Source organism: Zonotrichia leucophrys, chromosome 1 (assembly GCF_028769735.1).
Source record: "Zonotrichia leucophrys gambelii isolate GWCS_2022_RI chromosome 1, RI_Zleu_2.0, whole genome shotgun sequence".
Lineage (NCBI taxonomy): Eukaryota > Metazoa > Chordata > Aves > Passeriformes > Passerellidae > Zonotrichia > Zonotrichia leucophrys.
The window spans coordinates 102,355,030-102,381,299 of NC_088169.1; the positions used below are offsets into that span (position 1 = coordinate 102,355,030).

Sequence of the window (26,270 nt, forward strand, 5' to 3'; positions counted from 1 at the left end):
CCTCATGAGGAGGACCCACACTTTTCCAGTGTGAGCAGCGGTACCTCTGCCCTGGTGCCTGGAGCAAGTTCTCCCTCTCCATCTGCACTGACCTTGATGTCCACAGGGCTGGTTCTCTCAGCCCTTCCTTATCTGCCTACAATTGCTGCTGAAGAGTAACTCTTTTCCCTTCTTAAATCTGTTAATCCTGAGCACTAACACTATCACTGATGGTTAATTTTGGCCAGCACTGAGTCTGCCTTAGATCCAGCTGGCATTGCCCTGTTGGACACCAGGAAATCTTCTGGTATCTTCTCAATAAAAACACAGGGGTACTCCCCTGTAGCTCCCCTGCTCTGCTTCTGTGTTGGTTTTGCATCATGGAAGTGATATTTTGGGAGAGGCTGCTGGCAACTTCTTTCGTGTCTGACAGGAAACCAATCAGTGGATGACTTTGGGAATTGACAATCTGTGGAACCACTGGAAAGCTGTACACACCCCTGTGGAAAACAGAAAGAAACCTGTGAACTTTCTCTTTTCTCTCCCAGCCAGCAAAGAAGTGACATGGCGGTCCAGCCCTTGTCTCAGCCAGGCTGGGCCGGGCAGCCTCTGCTGTGGGGTGTTGGAACCCAGGAAATTCCTCTGGCTGCCCTGGAGGGCTTGAGCCCCTGCCCAAGACCCCTGTGCCTTTGATTTAGCTCTTGGAAAAAACAATTACCAGCCTTTATATGAAGAATTACAAGTCGAAAAAGTTTAAGTAGAATAATAGTTAGTTTTTCATGGGGTGAAAAATAGATTTTTGGGGTTTTTAGAATGGGGGCTCAGGGTCCCAAGATGGAGGAATTTAGGCCTTGTCCTTTTTCCTTCTTCTTCCTAGCCTCCATCTTCTGGGTGATGTTGGCATTTTTAGATTGGTTTAGAGTAGAAACTCACTGTCTAACATAGGTGATAGGTATTGGGAAGTATTGGTTTAGAGTAGAAACTCACTGTCTAACATAGGTGATAGGTATTGGGAAGTAATTGTAAATTGTGTACATGTAGTTTTTAGTATAAAAAGACAACACCGCCCCAAGGATGTGCAGTGTGCCTCACCCTACCTGCCAGACAGACCTTGGTGGGTTGGAGAAAGAATTTTATAGATAAGAAACAATAAAAAACCTTGAGAATGAGAAATGAAGAGTTCTGACCCCTTCTTCGACTGCCGAGCTGGGAAAAGAGACTTTCTAAGGGGCAAGTTGAAGAGGTGTCTTGGGGTCACTCTGACCAGCAGAGATTCCGAGAGCAGGGCACCCACTGGGCCCCTGCTTTTGGCTGCCAGGCAGGGGGAAGGAAAAGCCCTGGCATGTTGGCTGCTGAGATCACAAGCTAAGGAGCCCAGCCAGGTTAGTGACCATCTACAGGCCCTGGGCAAGATATTAACTCTTGCAGCACTTCAATCCTCCCTCAAGTGAGAGAACAAGACAAAAGTGCAGACATGTAAAGAAACAACACGAAGACGCTGATGTCAGTGAAGAAGTCAAGTCCCAGATGGGAGGGATGAGGAGATTCCTTCAGTTTTAAGCTGAAATCCTCTTGTAAAATTATATAAAGTTACTCTTTCTTCCCTATAATGCATGAAGATTATAGGGGGAGATGAAAGTGCTTAAATTATAGATATCAAGCAAAGGCCCCCATGCTAAAGTAAGCAGATGTTAAAGTAGCTGGGATGCTATAAGAAGTTTGAACAGAGAGAGTGATGAAGATCCTGTACCCTCAGGGAGAGAAGAAGATCTCTGTTCCTAGAGATGAAGATGATTTTAGAGATAGATAATAAGAACCTTTGCATTTGAACAGCTCATCTTTAAATCAGTACCCTATAAGTTGACATGGCCTATAAACACAGCTGTAGGAAAAACTTGTGGAACATGGGAGTGATTTCACGATTGCAGATTTCCCTGGGCAACTGCTATTCGTAGAAATGGAGAGCCATGAGAGAACTCTTTTCTTGTGGAGAAGGCTCCATAATATTAACATGAGGGACTTCTCTCCCTAAGTGAACTGAAGAAAGACTATTCTAGAGGTGGCAAACTGACTGAAAATTTTAAGTTTGTCTCTTTACATTGTCAGTGGGAAAGAAAAGGTTGTAGGGGGAGGAGAAGGTTTTGTTCTGATTCTTATTACTCTTTCTTTTAGTTGTTGTTAATAATTTTTTCTTCATACCCTTTTAAAGTTTTGAGCCTGCTTTGCCTGTCTCCTAATCCCACCTCACAGAAGGAGAAGAGTAAGTACATTTTAGTGAGTACACTAGTGATTGGCCAGCACTGAACCCACCACACTAATTAGTGAATTGGCAGAAAAATCTCAAATTAGAAAACCAAAACCACTACATGAAATTGGTGTTTCCACCCGGTTTCAAACTGAAACTGCCACATCTTCCCAAAGCCTAGCCATGCAAACCCAGTGCAGGTGGGCAGTGTTAGTGAAAGGGAGCAGGCAGCCAGTAGTGGAGATACAACATTCTGGGATGATGTTTCTGCCTAGAATAATGCTCATAACTACTCTCCAGGACACTGGAAACAGCACTGAGACTGTCAGAGCTCACAAAGTGTTTGGACAATGTTCTCAGAATCACAGAATGGAAATGGGAGACGCTTCCTGGTCCAACCTCCCTGCTTAAGCAGGGTCATCCCAGAGCACATGGCACAGGATTATGTCCAGATGGTTATCCAGTCTCCCTCCAGTGAGGGAGACTCTAGAATTTCTCTGGGCAAACATGGTGTGACTCCACAAGCTCTGTCTCAGGCACATGGTGGTGAGATTCTTGGGATTGCCCTGGGCAGGACCAGGAGCTGGACTGCAATCACAGTCATAGATCCATAGAATGGTTTGGGTTGAAAAGGACCTTGAAGGTCATCTGGTTTCAACCCCTTGCCATGGACAGGGACACCATTCACTAGACCAGGTTGCTCCAAGCCCCATCCAACCTGGCTATGAACCATTCCAGGGATGGGGCAGCCACAGCTGCTCTGAGCAACCTATGCCAGGGCCTCACCACCCTCACAGGGAAGAATGTTTTCCTTATATATAATCTAAATGTACTCTCTTTCAATTCAGGCCATTTTTCCTTCTTCTGTGTTAAAAACACCAATCACTTGTTTTTAAAACTTTAAAAGTTTAATAGTAATAAAATGGTTATAAAAATAGTAATACAATTAGAGTAATAATAATTTGGACAATTTGAATTAGGACAATATGAGACAACAAATACAAAGAGTTAGGGATGTCCGGGTACCTTTTTCTGGGCAGCATGAGCCTGAAAAAGGACACACCTTAACAGAGGATTAACCCTTAAAAGCAACAGCCTGTTGTATATTCATACACCTCATACATGATGCATAAATTCCATTTGAACACAGGATTCTGTCTCGTCATCGTCAACTTCTTCCGCCAAAACTTAAAAGTGGCTTCGAGGTGGGAAGAAGTTCGTTTCTTCTGATAAGAGAGCAATAAATTCTTTTTCTCTGAAAGATTTAGGTGGCTGCTAAATCCTGTGTCTACTATCTGGTGAGAGTCCTTTCTTAAAAAAAGTATCCTACATAGCATTGTTTCCATTTTAACAATTTTTATAACCTATAACTATTTTTAACACAGTACTTAGGAGAATTAATACAGCATTACTTTCTAACACAACACATATAATATTCATTTTAGTATTTGCAAAAAGCCAATCATAAAATACATGCATTTTTCACATTCTGTCACTACAAGCTCTGGTAAACAGTCTTGCCTCTCTTTTCTGTAAGTTTTTTTCAGGTGCTGGAAGGCCACAACTAGGACAGCCTAAAGCTTTTTCTGTTCCAGGCTGAACAATCCCAGTTCTCCCAGCCTGTCCTCCCAGCAGAGTTGCTCCATCCCTCTGATGCCCTTGGTGCCTGCTCTGGGCTGGCTCCAGCAGGTGCCTGTCCTTGCTGTGCTGGGAGCCCAGAGCTGGATGCAGCCCTGCAGGTGGGCTCTCAGCAGAGGGGGCAGAGGGGCAGAATCCCCTCCCTGCCCTGCTGCCCACGGGGCTCTGGGTGAGCCCAGCACACGGGGGGCTCTGGGCTCCCAATGGCCAGGCCATGGCAGCCTCTCACCCACCGGGATGAGACCGTCCGATGATCGCTGCGGGTCCCTTCCAAGGCAGAATACACTCTGTGGCTCGGAGTTGTGGCGGCGGCACCGAGCCCAGGAGGCTCCCGCCGCCCGGCGGCCGCGGGCGGGACAGCGGCGGAACGGCGCGGCTGCGGCCGCTGTTGCTGCCGGAGCGCGGGCAGGAGGCACCGGGGCTGCTGCGGGAGCATGGCCGCGCCGTGGGCCGCCCGCGGGCTGCGGGCCGCGAAACGTGAGTGCAGCAGGGAGCCGGGAGTGCGGGAGGGAGCCGGGAGTGCGGGGCCGGGCCGAGCTCGGGCTCGTTCTGCGGCCATGCTTTCAGGGGCTGAGGGGGCCTTTTTAGGCCGCTGGGGAGTTGGCGTGTTGAGGGAAGGGCCTTTGCAGCCAGGGAGCGACATTAACCTTTGCATAGGATCAACAACCCCGGGTAGTTAGGGCTGGAGGGGACTTCTGGAGATCATCCACTCCGCTCCACGAGCGGGTGACACAGGAACGTGTCCAGGTGGATTTGTCTCCAGAAATGTCTCCAGGGAGATACTCCACACCCTCCCAGGGCAGCTTATTCCAGTGCTCTGCCCCTCTCCCATGGAAAGAATTTCTTCCTCATGTTGGAGTGAAACTTCTTGTGTTTTAATTTATGGCCGTTGCTTCTCATCCTATTGCTGGTCACCACTGAAAGGAGTCTGGGACCAAACTCTTGGCACCCGCCTTTGAGATATTTATGTGCATTAATGAGATTCCCTTTCAGTCTGCTTCTCTCCAAACCAAACAGGCCCAGATCCTGCCATCCCTCCTCACAAGAGAGGTGCTTGAGACCCCCTCATCATCTTTTTGACCCCTTTTATTGCCTCAGAGTTTCTTGTTGTGACTTTGGGCAGGCAGTGCAGGGTCCCAGCATGCTGGAGCAGCAAAAGTGCTACCTTGAAATATTGAGACAGAGAGGTGGGTGATCAGTAGTGTTGTAGAAACCAAAATCTTATCAAGAGGCTTTGAAAACTCAGAATGGGTCACAGAATGGTTGAGATTGGAAGGGACCACAATGGTCATCTGGTCCAACCTCTCTGCTCAAGCAGGATCATCCTAGAGTACATAGTACAGGATTGCATCCAGGTGGTTCTGAAATATCTCCAGTTAGGGAGACTCCACACCCTCTCTGGGCAATCTGTTCCAGTGCAGGAAAGTTCTTCATGTTCATGTGGAACATTTGTGCATCTGTTTCTGCCTCTTGCCCCTTGTCCCATTGCTGGGCCCCACTGAGCAGAGCCTGGTCCCTGCTCTGACCCCTCCCTGCAGGCACTGATGAGTTCCCCTCTCACTCATCCCTTCTCAAGGCTGAACAGCCCCAGTTCCCTCAGGCTTTCCTCATTACAGGAATGCTCTGCTGGACTCACACTCTGCTTGCTGTGGGATTACTGCTTACTCAGTGTCTCTCCTGTCTGTGCCCAGGGTACATCTCCACACCGGCCGTCTCTCGGCTGACGCCCGATGAGGTGGTTCGGATGCGAGATGAGCTCTTCACCAAAGAGAAGGAGAGACAATTGTCCCTGCACCCACGGATTGAGAAGATTGAAGTGAAATACATGGGGAAGCCACACCCTGGCACTGTGTTTGTCATGAACAAGGCTCTGTCCACGCCCTACAACTGTGCCATGCGTAAGTGGATGCACTTCTGAACTAGCCCCTCACGGTGAACGTAGTGCTGCCACTTGAATTAGAAACAGTTCATTTTTGGAGGCTTATTTCACAGTTCATCCTTCCAGGTCATTTACAAATATGAAACTTGCAGTTGTTAGAAATGTAACAGTCTGAACTGCTGATCCTGAAAAATATGGTTAATAACTAACTAATACTTTAGGGGTTCTTTAATTTTCTTTAGATTTAAGCGAATGGCATTGCAAGAACTCTGTTCTGGCTTTTGTGGATGGTGAAGTGTGGGACATGTACAGACCCCTGACCAAATCATGTGAAATTCAGTTCCTTACCTTCAAAGATGAAGATCCAGAGGAAGTAAACAAGGTAAGTTATTATCTTGTTCCATTGTAGGTGACCCTGGTTCTCTGTACCTTGTCTCATTGTAGGTAGCCCTAATTATGACCCCTTGATTCTGTGTGCACCTTTCAGTTCCATGCTTGTCTGCTTTCTTGAACTTTGTTGTCATTAAAGGTCAGACATTTTTAATGTATTTTTAATGGTGGGTGCACCATGGTTATCATTGGCTGGACTAGTGTGTGGGCTAGGTGAATTGTTGGCTTTCCTTTCAACTCATGTATTATTTAGGGATTTCAGATTTGAATGTCTCCAGGGTTACATCTGGCTTGCATTCTAATTGCAGGGTTTTTTTTTTAATTAGATTCTGTTTGGAGAATCATCTCTGAATAGAAGTTTAAATACTAAAGAAAGTAATGATAGAATCATGGAAAAGCTTGGGTTGGAAGGGACTTCAGAAGCTCATCCAGTTCCACTCCCTGCTGTGGGCAGGAATGCCTTCTGCTAGACCTGGTCAGTCATAGCCCTGTCCAACCTGGCCTTGAACATTTCCAAGGGTGGAATGCTTGGGTTGGCAGCTAGGGTTGTGCATCATCCAGTTAAATTTTGGGAGATTTTTTTGGAATAATTAGCTTCTAGGCATTGAATTCCTGTTCTGAAATTCTCTTTGCAGGCATATTGGCGTTCCTGTGCCATGATGATGGCGTGTGTGCTAAAGAGAGCATTCAAGGATGAATACTCGGTCAACCTAGTTAAAGCTCCAGAAGTGCCAGGTGATAAAAGTGTTTTATATTGATTGTCTTATGCTGATTCTCAAGTGAGTGTTTAATAACCAAACTTAGAAAAAAATTATTTCCAATGATTGATGATACTTAGCATTGATATGTGTATTACATGCTGTTGTAGTTGCCTTTAATTTATAATAACAACACTGGAAACAATGTTGTTATCAATATTCAGAAAATAGGTCTGTATGGCCACTGTGTTTCCACTTAGGATTTCGTAGCTGAAATTAGAAACTAAACCTCTGTATTGTGAAGTGACATGAGCAAAGTTTCTGGATGTGATGAGACATTTCTGTGGAATTTGCTCTAATAACTGCATCACTTGTCCATCACTTGAGTTTCTAAAAATGACAATGTCTACACCAAATTGGAAGATTACTGAGGTACAAACAAGCTTAGAAGCTTAATAACAACTTCTGCTCATCCATGACCTGATTTAAGATTTAGAAAAGTGAGGAAATGCACAGTAGAAGAGGTTGTTTCAATAACAAAACCTGCATAATTATGAATTTAATATATGAGAAGGTTGGTTGCTGGTCATGTGGAGTACTACAGCTGCTTCTCTTTTTAGCAATTTTAGCATTTTTGTGATTGGTAAGTACAGGTAAATATTTCAGTTCTACCAGAATTTGGAATAATCTTGGATATACTCAGCTATATCATTAAACTGCATGTATAGAAATAGTGTGATCTTACTGGGTTTATAGATTTGATTTCTAAAAAGCCATAACTCAATATGCACAAAAGAGTGTTCTAACAACTGTCAGATGAATTTGTGTTGCATTTACCAGAAATTTGTGCATTGCGGTGAACAAAACGGTGAAGTATTTTTAAAGTGAGTGGTTTTGGTTTTTTTCTGCAGTGTTAGATGCAGTTTTGTGAAGCAGTTTATTTTTTCCTGTTTTTATTGGGATTCTGTTATACTGATGTTGCATTAAAATTCCTTTCAAATTACTTTCTCATTCAGTGAAATGAAACTAAAACAACACAAGTTAATCTGTCATTTTATAGTATAATCAGAGATGAAAACTTTTGTGATGAATTTCTAGAAGTAATTCTGTTTTTCTTCTAATTTATTTTGTTGTAAGAATATAGTATGATTGTGAAACGCACACTTGTTACAAACGTTAATATTTTTATCTTTGGATTGGAATTGCAGTGATCTCTGGAGCCTTCTGTTATGATGTGGTTTTGGACAAGAAACTGAATGACTGGAAACCAACAAATGTAAGCACTTTTCAGGCATAAACCCAAAAAGTTCCAGAGCTTGTATCCTTGTGCAGTTGTTCTTTTTTGATAAGGGAGAAGAGACAGAGCTTTTTTTCCCTTTTTGTTAGTGCACATTTGGAGTAGTCTATGGGAGCTGATCTCTGCATTTACCACACACTGATGCTATGGCAGAGTGCTCTCACATTTCCTTTCAGACAAAAATAAACTTTGTGCTGTCTTCCACACGCTTTCAGGCTTTAAGTCTGTGGAGCTAGAGAAAATTCTAGTCTGAAGTACAAGTTCAGAAACAGTTGTTGGGGCTGTTGGAGCCTCAGTGCCATATTTGTTACTGTACAGATCTGTTCCTGCTCAGCTGCTCTTGCCTGGTAATGTAAATGCAGCCTCAGTCTTTGTGTGAGTAGAGTTTCTGAAAATAAAAGTGTGTATAAGGCATATTTTCTGGTGGCTTACAGCAGAATCAGTTTGTTGTTGAATTAAATCTGTGAGCACATTCAGCTGCAGCTCTCCTTAATAGCTTGCTTATGTTTCATGCTCTGCAGTAGATCTAATAATCTGAATGCTCAATCTCAGAACCATTTGTGATCACAAATGTTTTACCATCTGAGGCCCATTCTTGTTCTTGTGCCCAAAAACCAGCAGAGGGGTGTATGGCTAGCAAAGCAATATTGGTACAATGCAGAATTTTTGTTCAATATGATCTTGTGGCTGAAGTAATTTAGTTAGAAATATTTTCTACATAACATTTTAAATGTAATTCCACCTCATAACAATTTCTTATTTATGACTAAATCTGAATTACACAGAACTACAGATTCTGGTCCAAGGTGACAAATTTTTATTTATTAAATATTCAGTACCTTTTTTTTGCTTTGATCTATCATAATAGAGCTTATTTATGAGTGAATAAATACTACTCTGGGAAACAAGATTTATAGATGAGTATTCAACAGTAGCAAGATTGTATGTGTAATACCATGTAGGGAAAACCTACTATCAAACTGCCTACATGGGCAGTTCAATTAATGTATATTGTTTTTGATGGAAAATGCCTATTTCTCATTGAAATGATTGGGCATTGAGTCTGTGCATTAAAACAGTGATGATCTGTAGTGCTCTTATGATAATAGTAAGACACTCCTACAGTAAAATTGCCATATTTAGGGTTTATAGTAGATGATCTTTGTTGCTTCAACTAATATTTAGTGTTTGCTGTAATTATCTGTTCATTACAGCTGTGAAAAGGTGGTTACAGTTTTTCTGTTCTTTTATTAGGACAACTTCTCTTCTCTTACAAGGGATGCCAAAAAACTAATCTATCAAGACCTGCCCTTTGAAACTCTGCATGTTGAAGCAAAAGTAGCACGTGAAATGTTTCAGCACAATAAGTGAGTGTCTGAATTTGCCTTTCTTTCAAAGAGTCAATTAGAAATCAAGTCAAATCTCTGCTTGGCTTTTTAAATCGAAAATAAGATGTGAAATAAGAAGGTGTTTCTCCCACTGCTCTGAATGAGCCTGCCTCCATTCTCTTCCCACCAACTTACTCACACCAATTTATTTAGTTCTTGTTGTTCTCTTCAGAGGCCAGCACCAGGCACCTTCACTGGATGTAGTTTTGTGACAAAAGACTGAGACTTCTTTTGTTCACTAGTGAGCTTCAAGATTCCACTACTACTAAAGTGAAACTCTGGTGCTTAGCCTTGACATGGTAGCCTTTTCTGCAAGGCTTCCATATTTAAAGAAATATGTATTTTTCATGTCCTGATGTCTTCAAATGAAGATTTAATGAAATGCAGTTTTTGAATTGTGCAGGGGAAAATGGGTAAAATACTTTGGTCTGTGCTAAAAAAAAAAGGTTTTATTCAAAATCTCCTGTCTTCTTTACTGAAAAAAATGCCTCAGCCATGTTTCTGGTCCACAGCTTTTTGGAGAGATGTGGGGGAAAATGAAAAATAATTTATCATTTTGTGAACCAGAATTAAACTACAATGAAGCTAAAGTTGCAAAACAGCAAATATTTTAGTTTAATGCTGAAGGTTATTTTAATGTGACATATGGATCATCATCTCCACTTTGTTGGCTGCACTGACAGCAGGTGGGAGCTGACTTTTGATGGTCCCTTTAGATTTTGTGTATAGAAAGCCCAGAGAGCACTTCCCTGTATTGCAGGCTACCAGCTATTAAGGGCTGCACATTGCATTAAGTCAGTTTAGGTGGTGTCATGGTGTTTTCTAGTCTTACATGGTGTCGTCTAGTCTAGTGTGAAATCTCTTATTTGTAGTAGTAGGTCCATTGTATCTTTCTGAATAAAACTGCTGTGGGAGCATAGCCCTCCTATAAAATATGCACAGAATAGACTGGAATAGATGTTTCAATGGGAAGGGACTTAAAACAACCCCCTGGTTCAGCTGCCTGTCTGAATGGGGGGCTGACAAGTTACAGCAAGTTATTAAAGGCATTGCCCAGATGCCTCTTAATCAGTGACAGGCTTGGGGCATTGACCTCCTCTCCAAGAAGCCTGTTCAGTGTTTGAACACTTATCTCCTAAGGAAATGCTTCCCAGTGTCCAGTTTGAACCACCTCCCAGCATTAAACCATTCCCAAACATCCTGTCTCAGGATCCCATGTTGGCTGTGCCTGGTGATTGCACCATTTTTAAAGTGCCTTTCAGTAATGCTCAGTAAAATCTCTGTAATTTTTCCATGAACTGAGGTTAACTAACAGGTCTGTTAATGAAGCATGTCAATATGTGTTCTCATTAGGAATTTAAAGCAGTCTCAAAGCTCACATAAATACAAGCATGATTTTTAGGAATTTTAAATGAATTAAACTAGTTTCTGAAGTGCTCTTATAAGAGCAAAGCATTAAAGGTGAGGATTTTTTAAATATTTTTTTTTCTTGTCCAGATACAAAATGGAGATGATAGAAAGAAAAGCTGCTCAGAATATGGAAGGAATTGTGCCATTACATAGGTAAGCAAAACTGAACTCCCATTCTGTAGTGATTCACTGGAACATTTGAGTATATTGCAGGTACTCTCTGCAAGTGAGAAGACCAAGTTACTTGGGATGGTTTTAAATTTAAAGATCACTTGTATTCATTACTGTCTGTGGTCTTTCTTAAGTTGGTGTGGTTTCTTTGCTTGGTTTTTTTAATGTAACCATTATTTTGTGATACTTTGTGATACTACATTTCTATTTCTTGTTATGTTAAGGGTGGTAAGTGCCAGAGAAGTCTTACTGTTTTCTGTGCTTATACTTGAAAACTAAATAAATCTCTAGAGCTTGAGAGGCTGAATAAAATGCAAACCAAATACTGGTTTGAAAACAAGAGTTAGCATTGTATAATGGATTTTTCTTTCAAAGTTGTCAAGATCTTCCTAGCTTGCAATTGACTGTTTTGTAGTGGTGGAGATGAGAATAGAAGAACAGCATCCTGTGGGATGCAGTGTAAGATACAGAGTTCTTAGTCTGGAAGAAGGATAATTGTCTGTATCTCTGGCCATTCTCTGTCTTAGGCTATTGTAGGATATTCAGTTGTGTAGATGTGTAAAGAGTTCCTAATTTGTTTTTGTTCTGTCTTAAGGAGCATCATCTATTTAAAGGAACAGATGTCTTTGCAGTGGTGGTTCTTGAAATTTTAGAACAATGTTGTGTCATTCTTTTCTTTCTCCCACTCTGATTTGCTCATTAAAGGGAAAAATGGGCTTACCTATTGCTTTCTGAGAGAGGTTCATTCTCAGTATTTCTTTGCTGTACTGTGCTGTCTCTCTTTTCTTAATTGATTTGCAGTTTTCTAAGAGCTGTAAAGGGAAATAACTGTGCAGGTTGTGAACACTGTATTGTGGAAAACAGGTGATCTTGGAGACAAATCTTTTTCTGCTGAATGACAGTTATCCGAGTTTTAGAGCCAACATGGCATCAAAGACTTTTTAAACCTAACATCCTTTCCTAGACTTGAGGTTTAAATTTTCTAAGTTCATTTAAGGAAATTGTGTGACTTGTACTTTTGGTTTAGGAAACTTCAAAATGCTGAGCTGGAGATTTATTTAGATTTGGTTTGGGATTTGTGTTTTCTTTCTGTTGATTGGAATTTGCTAATGAAAAATAAAACCTAATCTCCTTGTATTTTGCTCCAAATATATTTGGCTTATAAACTGGGGTTTTTTTGTCCCCCCAGGTTTGGTGACTTTGTAGATGTCAGTGAAGGTCCTCATATTCCAAGGACAAGTTTCTGTTTCCAGTATGAGATAACAGCAGCCCATAATCTTCAGACTGACCAGTCTGAATTGATAAGGAGATTCCAGGGTGTGTCCTTGCCAATCCATTTGAAGGTAAGTGATCCATTTTGCACAGGTTTCCCTTCTTTAAATTAGAGCATTTTACCTGTGTTTCCATTTTTGTTAGGTGCTGTGTTGGTAGCTAAAGGGAATTCATAGTTGAGAGCCGTAGAAAGTCACCCTGATGGTTACTGTGTTGGATATTTGGGGTTCATTTTCCTGAAACAGTTGTGGATGTGCAGTCAGAACTAGAAAAGTTTGCATGAGAGGGCCCATGATGTTATTTTTCAGTATGGAAGGTGTTGTTTCAGTTTTATAATTCCTGCATGGATATTTCATTCTGCTTGCCTAAGTTGTGCATGCCAGTCTTCTGACATCTAGGCTACTGACAGTGCTTAAAAGAGCAGAAGAATTTCATGACACCAAAGTAAATTGGTCAAAAAATGTCCAAGCTCTAATGAGCTTAAACAAAGAACTGAAGGTGGAGGCAGGAGTCTTTATTCCCATTTGTGTTGACTTAGGTGATTTGGCCTTGTTGTCTAGCACATGTACTATTGTTTTAGTTGGGGAAGTTTTCAAGAGTTTCTTAGCTGATCTCTGTTTTCCCTTCCTAAGCATAATTCCCTTTTTTGCCAATTAATTCCTCAAGGATTCCACACAGTGGGTGAATCATAGAACCATAAAAAGGTTTGGGTTAGAAGGGACCTTAAGGTTCATACAGTTCCAATTCCCCTTCCACGGACTGGGTTGCTCAGAGCTCCATTCAACCTGGCCATGAACACTTCAGGGATGGGGCATGTGATGGGCAGACATTTATTCAAGTCCTCCACATGGGCAAATTGGACACCAAAATTTTAAGTTGTTAAAACAGAACATTTGAACTGGGCATTATTATGCTTTTGTGGTGTCATTTCTGTACCTTTGTCAAATCTATTCTATGATTAGATTATTTTTTACCTCTGCTAACATAATTTAATGGCATTTCACACAGGCTCACCACACTGTGTGGCACAAGCTGCTGGAAAGATCAAAGAGGCTGGTAAGTGTCACCAGAGGTGAAGTACAGGTTACCAAATACAAAGGTATGCTGTGATAGAGGACACTTTGAATGATTAGAGGTAGGTAGTATACTCAAGAACAGATCTTTAGGAATGGAAATATTCACAGGGGAATAGAAATCAGTAATCTAACTCCTTGTTTATTAGTGGATGTGGTAGCACTGTTTCTGAGGTCTGTTATTAAAAAGCATTGTGCCATTTAAAAAACATATACTATTTGATATGATTTGTCCAATTAAAAATACCTGAAGGTAAATATAAAGATATTATAACCCACCAATATATATGACCAAATAACCACTATCAAGACATATTTAAACATAGGAAATCTTTGTAAGAATTAAAGAGCAGCTTTTATAGAGCCTTTCGATCAGTAATTTTACTTACTTGTTTGGCAAGAGACAGGAAATAAAGCACTTCATGTCTTCTGAAACTTGTTAGCCATGGAAATGTTCTGAGCCTGCCCCATGGCATCTTCCCTGAACTTAGTTTGAATATTCTTGTCCTTCAGCTTGTTTAATGTTGCAGAAGATAATAGTCTTTGTAGATTGTCCTTTCTTGTTACAGTGACAGTATGAGGGGAGGATTTTCATGAGAAAATCCTGGAGAGTGAAATAATTTTTAAAAATATAACAAAATTGATATCTTTCTGCAGGTCACTGAAGAAGAATATTTGGAAACAGCAGAACAGTGTCTTGAGGCAAAAGATGGAACTGAAGAAGGAAAACATGTATCAATTTAAATTAAGCTGAATCTCTAAATGTACATAATAAACTGTGTATTTTTACATGACTTGTTTGTGCCTCTTACAAAAATATCTTGGGTAATTAATTTGAATTCTGTGATGTAAATCATAGATTAGTATAGACACAGGTATACACAAAATGTTTCAGTCCCCTTTAAAGGTTTCCTTAAAGAAAAAAAGGGTGGGTGAAGTTAATTTTTATCTGCAATAACTTGCAAGTTGCTCCTGTCCTTACCTTGACAACAGTAATTGCATGTATCCATCCATATATTGTTCCCTACTGCAACCAAAAGTTGAGACAAATAGTATCTTAAAAAGATACCCTTAAGAGTGTGTAAAGGTGTAATTGCCACTGCTTTAGCAATACAAAAATAGTAGAATGTAAAAGCCAGAAAGTCTTGGAGTTTAATGATTTCTTTCTGCTGCACAAGTGCTGTTAAAGATAATTTTCCAGAAGATAAATACCAAGAATTTAGTTCATTACTTGGATCCCTAGTGTACTAAGATTTATTGTACATTTTCTTTGTTTGATGTTTAAATGTGGTGACTTCAATTAAATTTTGCAAGAGGGTTTTGTTAGATGATGTTTTCTGATGTTTTGTATTTTCATCCCTAACTCATTAGAAGTGTTCTCATTATACCAGAGAAAAATTTTATTACTTTTTGAAGTGCAAATATTTTCTCTGAATTTCATCCCAATTATTATTTTTACCATTAATTGCATCACATGGTTCCTAATCATTTGACACCAGTTTTGTGAGAGCAGGGTGGTAGTTCAGTAAAACACATTTAGGTATAGCCCATGTCTTCTCAGGATACTTGGAAAATGGATGGGGTCTTTTTCCTCTTGATTAATGTTTCAGAGGACTGTTTATAATGGTATCAGATGCTTATTTTTTTAAATACATTTATTGATTCAAAGTTTACCTTCAATGCACACATATGCATTTACACATTCTGTATATTTTCATTAAATTGGACTTAACTGGAGTGTACTTTGGCTTTGAACCTGTTGTTCTAGTGCTGTTGAAGAAGCAGGCATTGTTCATGGTCTTAAGAAGCACAAAAATTTGCTGCTTGTGTTGTTTCTTTGGGGTTTTGTTGTGGTTTTCTTTTAGTTTTGCTTGGTTGGTTGGTTGGGTTTTTTTGTTGTTTAATGCAGTACTTGCTGTCTTTGATTAACCCAAGACTGGTGAAATTTTGCCATCTGGGTTCTGGATGTTTGTTTCACCCAAGACTGGTGAAATTTTGCCATCTCAATTTTGGGATCCAATCCATGTGGTCTGTTTTGAATCTTAAGATTGTTCTATTACAACCCAGAAAGGCTCCTGATGTCTGCTTGCCATTTTGGGTATCCAGAATTCCTCCTGGATTCCACCAGCTGCAGAGGAAGGTGACATGGCTGTTATCACTTAGGAATATACATTTTTTAACCCTCTCTGGAATTTCAGAGTTTTTCTGGCATGTTCTTTTTTGGGGGGCTGGGGAGAGGCATTTTTTTTTGTTTGTTTGTTTGTTATGTTTGGGGTTTGAATTTTTTGGTTGAAGCAGCAGGAAAGTCACCCCACAGGTGAATCCCCACAAAAGGGACTTTTGCAAGTGTGCGACTACAATACTGAAAATGCTGTTGATGTCTGTAGCAGATCCTTCCTTGGAGATTGTGCATAAAATGGTGGAAGCTCAAACTTCTATAGAACTCTGTGTTATCTCACACCTTGACTTCCATGGGGTCCCAAAGACAGGTCTTCCTTAGGGAGAGATGTAGCTGGAGGATGCCTTTGAAAAGCACCAGGATCCTTACAGAGCACAGCAACAGTTAAGAGAACTGGGCAGTAGTGTTCATTTCTTTCTCACCATAGCAGATTTTGAGACAGGAGTGTAGATTGAAGTCTGTTCTGCCAATATGGGACAGTCACATGTGCAGAGGAGAACATCTGTAGCCATGACATTTTCTGAAAAATCCTTTCCTTAGGATTTTTCCTCCTGAGAAGCTGAGAGGCCTCAGGAACAAAATGTAAACATTGATTATCTGCTGCTGTGGAATTCAGCAGGTGGATCTGTGATTGGTCTCATAGAGTTGTTTCTAATTAATGGCCAATCACAGTCAGCTGGCTTGGACTCTCTCTGTCCGAGACACAAGCCTTTGTTATTCATTCCTTCTTTTTCTATTCTTAGCTAGCCTTCTGAATAAATCCTTTCTTCTATTCTTTTAGTATAGTTTTAATATAATATATATAATAAAATTATAAATCAAACCTTCTGAAACATGGAGTCAGATCCTTGTCTCTTCCCTCATCCTTGGACCCCTGTGAACACGGTCACAAACATCTGTGTTTTTTGGGGGAGATGGCTCATGCAGTGATTTGAGTACTCCCTGCCTGATCTGTATTAGGTGATGGCACTGCTAGAAAAGCCCTGAACATTTCTGAAACTAGGGTGAGAACAAATTGAAGCAGTGCTCAGTTCCCCCAGCAGCCACAGAACAGCAGGGAGATACTACCCTGAGCTCAAGGCCATTTGTTTTACCATTGAATGTTGGTGCATAAAATGCTGAAACAGCTGAGATGGCTGTTGGAGCAGGTGAACCAGAGTGATGCTTCTTTCTCTTTTTGATTTAGGTTTTCTGAACTTCAGCTGAGCTGCAGGGTGGTTCCAGCTTGGCTGGATGTTTGGGGCTGTGCTCAGACACACACCTGCAACTAGCACTGTATGCCAAACTTAAACATATGGGGCTATATAAAATACCAAAATTGGTACGGCAAAGCTCTGACTGAGTGTGGATTCTGGATGTTTGTGCACTCTCCTGCCCTCCCTGGGGTCTGGCCCAATCTTCTCCATTGGAAATAGTCAGAAGACACCATCATTGATCAGTTCAAAAAGAGACAAGAAAGTAGATGCTATTTTCTGTACTGAATGCTGTAGGAAACTGCAGAGATTAGGGATGGATAGATGGACAAAGAAGACTGCAGAATTTAGCAAAGTTCCCTTCTTGCTATTTCTTTTTATTAAATTTCTGTGTGTAAAGCGGCAATTTTTACTCAGCGAAAGAACTGCACAGGCAGCTAAAAATAAGGAAGCATCTAGGAGGACACAATGATGCAAAGTGGAGAAAGGGGAGGGCAGGGTCAACATACATGAGCAGAAGCTGATACTGGCCAGATTCTGATAAGGAATAAATAGGAAGTTTTTTATAAACACACTGGAATGTGTTGTTTAAATAACTTTGTGAGTACCTCAGCCTTGGAAATGTTTGAGGTCAGATTGGATGGAGCTTGGTGCATCCTACCTAGTGGAAAGTGTCCCTGCCTGTGGCAGGGGGGTGGAACAGGATGATCTTTAAGGTCTCTTTTGAACCCAACCCATTCCGGGATTCTATAGTGACAGGGGAAAAGGCCTGAAGCCTTCTTCCTTGTTGCACATCTCAGCAGTAGTTTCATGGCTTCTCACATTCAAGCTGTTCCTCCTTCTGCATCTTGTTTGAAAGAGTTGAAACTTTTAATTTTTCCCTTTTCTTTACTGGTTTTGTCCAAAAAAAAGAAAACCCTATATTAAGATTAAAGCTACATGGTGTCTTGATCCTAAGAGGTGTCAGTAGGAAGGCTGAGCAGTATCAGCTGACACATATAATCAACTGAGAAATTTTTTTCCAAAGAAATATTCTATATTTCATGTTATCATGGATTTTGGAGATAGAAAAGGCAATTGGGATTTGGTATGACTTATTTCATAACAGAAGGAATTAAATGCTAAGAAAGTTATTTTTTTCTTACCAGGCAGTAAAGGTCTTCCCTGGGAAATTGAACACATGCAAGTGATGAAAACAATCATCAGTACACATCAAGTCCTTTCATGACAGCATCCAGAACAAGTTTCCCTTTCAATTTTAACTTCTGTCAAGGAGTAGTCTTCTACTGCTTTTTAGTAACTTATCTAGCACTATTCCACTCAGCACAGTACTTTGTTATGTTTGAAGCTAGTGAATTTGCTACATTTATTTTATTAGTTTTTACAGACACAGGAACTTGGCAGCATAAAGGTGTTTGATGGCAAGAGGTGACAGTGGGTATTTCTTGAAGAACACCAACCATCTGAAAATGGTAATGCTATCATGCTGTGATTTTTCACAAGACTTAACCCCAGTCATGGACAGCATTAACATTTTTTCAGAGTGAAAAGAAAACCTATTATTTTAGTATCTGCCAATGTAATATCCACAACCTAACTATGTCCACTTTTCTGAGGAACCAGCTATGCAGAAAGAATACACAGAATTGGTCAAGCATTTGACCATATTTATAATAGCTATCTATTTCTTAAGTTTGCAAGTTACTCACATTTTAAAGAGAGAAAATGTGAGGGAACAAATACTTGATTTTTATGGCATGACTATGAATCGGGATGATGAGGGGAAAGATCTGTTTTCTTCCTTAGGACACCTTTTGTTGACATGTATCTATACAGGATAGAAGCTCTAGGATCATCTTTGCTTCAGCAAACCAATGCTGCTGAATGTAGCCTCAAATGGACAGAGAAATCAAACTGAGCTTCAGTGTCACCCAAGAAATGAGATTGTCTCTGGACTCTCTTTTGCCACAGTCTTCTTCCTGCTTTTAAAGCCATTTTCTCTGGAAATTTAATAGGACTATGCTTTTCTTCACCAAAATATGCTGCACCACTTTGGGAGTTCCCTCTCACAGCTATGGCTATGACTTTGGAAAGGATAAAAGTGGCTTTTCCTTCTTGGTGGTTATGGCCCCCCAGCTGTATGCATCCTGAGGGAGCCACTTAACCTAGAGCCTGGTTCAGAAAACATTTATGCCCTGCAGCAGTTCTGAGTGTAAAAATCACATTCAGTGAGACTCTTTGTATGGGACACTTTTTAATGAGACCATTGATTTCTGTAAGTTTCTGTGGTCTTGAGTGCTCCGTGATCATTCCTTGTACTGGGGATTCACAGGCAGAGCAATGCTAACAGAAAGAGGTGCTCATATTGATACATGACAAACATTAAACATATTTCTTAATTTATGGTGAGTACTTTGAGTTTTTTAGTTTTCCCTTTTGTTCTCCCATCAAATTAATGTTTCATAGCTAAACTATTCCCCTGGCAGATTTAAGTAGAGATATGAGAGAGTTTTAAGGACTGGCTCTGTCACTCAGGTTTTGTGACTGTGAATATTCAGGAACTATTTTGGCCTTCCACAAAATAATGATACCAATTCTTTCCTGTTTCTCTAAAATTTTCTAAGACTTCTTGAAGTTTGTAATGCATGGGTAATCCTTAAGTAAACTAAAGATACTTTGATTTTCTCCTAATGACCCATTGACCCATTTCTCCTAAAGAACTCATAATGAAATCTCAAAGAAATATTTTCTGTCAGTTTTTGTCTTATGTAATTAAATTCTATAGAAATTAATGGGAGTTGTACACGCCAAAAGTTTAATCCATATTTTTTCGTTCCTAAATAAAAAGGAAGAAATGAAATATTTGTGTAGGAAGTAAAACCAAAAGATCTAAAAGGTGATAAAGTAAAATACAGGTTGTTGGGTTCAAAATGTTACAGATTTGACATCCTGGTAAGGACCTGCTAATACACAAAGCTGCTGTTTTTTCACTGCTTTTCCAGACTCTATACCCAGCAAGCATGCCTGTATGCAGAACAACTTGTCTTTTTACATGTAGAGCAGAGGTTTTTCCCAGCATAGCCACTGACTGATTCATGATTTCTGCTCTCCTCCCACAGCTGCACCAGTTTGTTCCGTGTGAATTCTGGTAAGAGGCATGGTACAGTGTTAATGCTAACGTGTAGGAGTCAGTCATAGGTAAAAACCCCTATCACGATTAGCATTAACAACATACAGCCCGCAGAACCCCAGAGACTGGAGTATGAGACATAAAGAACTCAAAGCACTGGGTTTTCCCCTTGACATACCTAAAAAAAAAAAAAGAAAAAAAAAAGAAAAAAATATGTATCAAGAAATTATGGCAGAGGATGGAGAAATATCAGAGAGGGAGTTATTGCAGTAAAATACACAGGAACCATCTGCTGTACATTTAAATCCAGTCAAACTTGCCATTGTTTTAGTTAGAGAGAGAGAACCAGAGTGCATTGAGCAGTGAGTGCATTGAGCTTGCTGGGAGCAGGCAGAATACAGATTGCAGCATGGTCTTGCCTAATTTTGTATCCTTTTAGATATCAGCTAATGAAGACTTCTAATACAAGCCTATTTCCTCAAAATGTTTTAAACTCCCCAAAAAACAAAACCAAAAATGACTTGATCTATTCTGATTTAGCTAAGAAAAAATGCCTCTCAGGAGAGCTGAATCTTTTACAGGATGTGTGAAACAGAGCTAAAACACAATCATACTTTCATCAGTATACAAGGCAGATGATTAGGCAACAAATATTCCTTTGGATTCTGGTATAAATGAGCAAGCCGAAAGAAAACCTTTTGGACAGATTTAGTTGCCGATCTAGAATCCATATGCAGGGCTCCTACACCCTACACCTCTAACCAGTACATTAGAATGAGATGAATTAATATAATTGCCTGTGTTGAACCATTTGCTAATTGCTCCATAATATTAACCAGTCCATTAACCGATGCTTTGACCTAAAATTAATGTGCTGAATCTTTTAGACCAAAGTTGAAAAATTTTTACTTATTTCAGCCTATTATCAGTTCTCCTCTGGAAATAAACAAGGAGATACAGTTCTAGAAAACAGCAATTTCAAATATCTGCAAAGAAATCACATCATGACATAGAAATACACTCAGTAAAAGCAAGGGTAGAGAATCACCATTATATATTAAACCACCCGATTGATTTTTACAATTTTCAGTTACTTACATCAGTAATAAGGGTTGAATTGTTGAGACAGTCTTTCCAAGCAGTTCTAAAGGCCTAAGTAATGCCCATTTAGTTCTCTGCTAAGTATATCTTGATTGAAATATATTTTTCTTTATCTATCTTTCTGAAATAAAGTATCAGCTCCTGTGCAGAGTCCATAAATAGTTGAATCTTGTTTGTTTTCTCTTTGGTCTCCCAGTAACCACTTTAAAAAAAAAACCAACACTTTTTTGTTTAATCATAAAGTAACAAGAAAGCTTGTATGAGAAATGAGACATTATATATGAGGCAGTTTTGGAGATCTTTTTGTGTATGTAAATTTAAAGAAACTGATGTACTTTTATAACTTCCTTACTGTTACTAACACATGTTTTAAGGGGAAGTTAAAATGTCATAGTAAGAGTGTGATCTAATTTAGAGATTTTAGGGAAATTACCTTTCACTTTGTGCCACTCTAAATGAAACCAGCCTCATACATGGCTGCAATATGTCAGTGTCAAGCAAAAATTCCAAGGTGAATATAAAATTTTGGTAGGCAGAAAAAGGCGGTTTAGAAATTTCCAAACCTCAGGTTTAAAGTGATGATTCAGAGCTCTGGTGAGTGTTCAGAGTAAACTCCCACTAAAGTTGGGCACAGAGAGCTGTGGTGTAAGATTTGCATTTGTGGGCAGTGAAGTGAACAGTTTTTAAACCTGTGATAAAATGTTGTGTGTCCCTCATCTTACAAACACATATTTGTGGTATGTGTTTGTAAGATGAGGGACAAAGGCTGGGGGAGAAGGATAAAAAGATCCAAGTTAAGGTATTAATTTTTGGTGGGTTTTTTGTTTGTTTGTTTTTTGTTTGTATTTTTGATCTCTTGTTTGTTTTTAAGGAAGAAAGCAAACCTGTAATTTCTGTCAACAAAAGGTTATTGTCTTACCTAAATTCATTCTGCATTGAACCTTCTTTGAGCAGGGCTTTGAATTTGATGATTTTTAGAGAATCTTTTTAATCTTAATTATTCTTGAATTCAATTATTGTGCTTTTAATGTCCCTAAGTCCTTATTCACTTGATGTCACTCAGTGGGCAAAGGTATGTATGAAAGGCTCAATGCAAAACATCAGTTCCTTCTGTGGAAACACTAAATTTGTCCTCATTGAGCTTTGGATAAGGATCAATTTAGGCAATAGGACCAGAGCTTTCGTACCAAAAGCTTTGGTCACCTCCAAGTCTATTGCCCCTAGAATATTTGTAGAATATGTTTGTTAATTTGCATTATTTTAAATGTATTCCAGGTTGCTATTCTTTACACCATGCTTCCAAATTCTGATTATTTTATGTCTTACATGGGTTTTGCCAAAAGGCAAATGTTTTTATCTGTGGTTTGCAGAAGCCATTTGTGATTGACAGTACTTTTCAGCCTGCCTGTGCTCAGACTTGGAGAAGAGATAGTTTTGAAACGGATCACTTAAATAATCTAATAATAGTTTCTCTAGAAGCTGAATGAGTGCTGTACTTGCCCATGCCAACTTCCAGCAGTATTGTTGAGCAGGGGTAGAAGTGAGAGACTTTGGGCAGCATGTGGTCTCTGCAGCTGTACTGCAGAGCCAGCCCTTCCTGCCAAAAGCACAAGGCCATAACCGCAGATGAGAATTTGCTTTGGGGCTTTTCTGCTCCCAGATCCATCTTGGATCTGTGTAATGGAATAGTTTTGCCTAGGCTGCTATACTTGCATTTCAGTTTTGGATTTAAAAGCTGCATAGCATCTCCAACACTGCAAACTGTCTGGCTTCTGTGGGCTAAAGGCAGAAATACAAATCGTGCTTTATCAGGAAGTGGTGAGAAATGACACGTGTTTCCTCTTGCTGAACCTTTGTAACAGCTTTTGTACAGCTGTCAGGTTTCTTTTACGTGAAAAAATACCTGCACTGCTCCCTGCTGTCTTCTCAAACAGCTCTAAAAATGTGAGCTCAACATCAGCGGAAACAGCGACCATCTCCTCAGGTTTAAATATAATGAAATAAATTCCCCTGTGATTTCCCTTGCAACATTAATAAAGAAAAAGCTCGTAAGATCTGGTGTGACCTTCCTCTTCCCTTTTCCAGCACTATCTTTCTTCCCCTGCAATCAGAACAAAACATGAATCCTTCCTATCTTATCTGCTGACCTCTGGTCATTAGGTCCCATCCACTCATCTGCTTCTCTGTTCCTTCACCTGTTGCAGTGACCTCAGATAGGTGTGTGTGTTTTATTTTCATTTTCAGACTTCATGTCTGCTTTCACTGTTACTGCCTCCATGGAAGCTGTCCAATTAAAAAGTCAGATTCCCTTCAGAAGTATCATCAAAAGTATAGTTCAAAGTACTTAGTTAAACTCTGACAAATGCTTCTTCCCCAGCTGTACATTTGGACAATTTTGTATGGTACCTAAAGGTTCTGAGGGGACTCACTGTAGTCCACTGAAGGATTAGAAGCATCCAGCTCATTGGTCAGGTTATGTGAATCTTAGCCAGCTTTGCCTTTCCAGTTCCAATGACCAAATTCTAATTTACTTATTGCCCAGCTGGAGGGGCTACTTTGTCACAAATCTGGAATGAAATTCAACTTTTTGTCCCTGGGTTGATAGGAAGAAGACATGCAAGCTTTGGTAGTACTTCCCATGTAATTTTTTTTTTTCTAATGAAAAGCGTGTGCAGCTTAGGAAAGTAATGCCAACTCTGCAAAATTCAGCAGCCAGTTTAGAAAGATAAAAGGCGTTCTCCAAACAGCAAAAATAATTTAGGACTTGCCTTTTGGGAAGCCTTATCTGCTGATGCTTAGGGTTGTGCTGTCACATCTACCAAGTCCTTTTCTGGTGGGAGGAAAGGCAGTTCACAAAGGCTAGAAATCTGCAGTGTATAAGTATACAAACTCATGTATAAGTATGTAAACTCACAGTCCTGTTGGAAGAATCAGACTGTGATAGACCCCAAGCCTGATGCTTTGGTAGTGAGAAAGTTTACTGTTCTGCAGTCATGGAAAACCCCGTTTTTTGTAAAAAAATAAGACCAAAATGGAATGTACCAGTTTCAGAGGTGTTTTTACCTTTGAATAACAGAAATCTAATTTTGACTGAAAAAGAATTAGAGTTAATACAATTAAAAATTCTATGAATGTTTTAATCACCTACGAAAGGCTGTTACATATAAGCAGTATACAACCATCCATTTTCAGATATCCTGTTTACATTTTTCAGGAGGTTTTTAAGTCTTTTCATCTAATTTCTCAGAAAGCAAAGCTATTCTTTTAAAAACATTTTAAAAAAAATTGAATTCAGGTTTTTAAGATACTGGAAGAGGTCCAAAGATGTGTATGTAGATAGAAAAACTTTTCTCTGCCAAAACCATTTCTGTATAATAAAACATACCTCCACTTTGTGTCTCAGTAGCTGGATAATCTGTTTTTTAATACTAACTTTCAGCCACTTTGCTTGCTCCTTTGTAAATTAAAAATTTCCATATTGAAAAGCCAGTAGAATAAATTATTGATCCTAGATATTTGCTGCCAAAATTTGAATCCAGAGCAAATTTTAATCATCAAATAAAACCTTAGAGTTTTCGCCAGACAGGTGTTAATGATGAGCATGGCGATCCTGTTTTGTTGATATGATTAGGAATTTCAAGAAAGCTATGTTGAGTTCTTATATCAGCATTTGAATCATGTTAATTTTAAAAAGAATTAAAACAAACCATAGTAAATGATGCAAATCTAATGGGTATATTTTAAAGAAGGCATTTCTCTGCTGTTTATTTATGAAATGAGGACAAAAACTTGACACATTATCCAGAACTACTTCTTTGGTCAAAATTTAAAAAGTCACACAGTTAGTTTTTCACACCTCAAAATGCCTCTGATAAGCTGTAGGCAAGACAGTAACTGCAGATGCATCATGAAACTCTTCCAAGTAGGTAACTAAATGCTGCAAAAATTCTATTCCATGTTGCCTGTTCTTCTAAACTATTGACCTCAGAGCAGAAGGAGGAGTGCATGAACTGACAAGCAGCATGCACGAATTTCCTCTGTGCACTGTCCCACCAGATAAATGAGGTCACCATGAAGGTGAATTCAAAACCAGCAAGGGAACTGCCTTTGCATTCTCTGAGTTTGGATGGCTGCAGGCATATTCCGCAATGCTAGAGCATTTCTGCATGTGTACGAAAGTTTGAGGTTCAGCCTCCCTGACTCTTGAGTCCTCTAAGCCCTGCCCTGGGGGCCCCTCCCTCGGCCTGGTCCCTTTAGCACACGAGCTTCTCATTTTTAAAAAAGAGTGCACGCAAAAATAAACAAACACCAAAGAACCAAGCTAAAAAACCTACCTGCTATGAGGCAGTGTCTTTACACAGAGACACAAGCAAAACCAATGCAGCGAGAAGGCCACAGACTTCCTTTGTTCCATCTCACAGGTTAACCATGATCACTCAACTTGGCTTTTTTTTTTCTTTTCCTTTTTAAGGAGAGACAGAGAAAGAAGGTAAATGGAAAATGAGGCAGAAATAGTTGCCACAGAGGTGTGTTGGTCTGGCTGGCTCCTGATATCCCGTCAGCATGAGTTAGGTGGAGAAAGCCTCTCCAAACAACTTGAGACCCTTTATAAGTCATGAAGGTGACTCATAACCAACCGACTCGCCTTGCTTTTAGTAAATCCCCCGCTTTCCTTTTCTTAGAACGGAGCTTAAAAAAAACAAAAAGAAGAAAAAAAGTAGAGAAACCCCAAGGAAAACAGAAAACTCCAATCAAATTGAGGACTTTTTAAAAATGCACCATGTACTTTCCTTGCCTCAGACGTTTTGACATCAGCCTTTGAATTGAGTAATAATAATAATAATAAATGCAAATGATTGTTTAGTGGTGCTGGTACACTTAAACAGGTTGTGGGTATGTTGTGAGAGAGAGAGAGTTCATGCCAGTGTCTTCTGACTGAAGAGGGAGTTCACTGTGGTGAGGTGTTTCCTACTTTTCTCTCTATTCCTTTTGCATCCAGGGCTGTCCTGCATGGATTTTTTGTGTAACAATTAACCAGGGCAGATCTAGGCAAAAAAACCCCCTCAAGAAATGTTCAGAGACACTGGACAGCTGTAGCTGGAACAGCTGCAAAACCTCTAAAACCAGGGACATACTTTGGTGAAATTAGGGTGTATGTGGGGGACTGTAAACCAGTGGGTTGTGGAAACCTGTTACTGAAATTATATAGCATTTTTTAACACCATTG

General features: G+C 39.8%; 1 protein-coding gene across 1 annotated transcript; it reads left to right on the plus strand.

Moving 5' to 3' along the window:
- Positions 1-4,224: 4,224 nt before the first annotated feature.
- On the plus strand, positions 4,225-14,234 carry MRPL39 (mitochondrial ribosomal protein L39). Its single transcript, XM_064703312.1, has 10 exons — positions 4,225-4,339; positions 5,554-5,760; positions 5,984-6,123; positions 6,767-6,866; positions 8,038-8,105; positions 9,381-9,493; positions 11,012-11,077; positions 12,285-12,438; positions 13,376-13,423; positions 14,098-14,234. Exons 1-10 carry the CDS (start codon positions 4,297-4,299, stop codon positions 14,182-14,184), a joined length of 1,026 nt encoding a protein of 341 aa, XP_064559382.1. The 5' UTR covers positions 4,225-4,296; the 3' UTR covers positions 14,185-14,234.
- Positions 14,235-26,270: the final 12,036 nt, after the last annotated feature.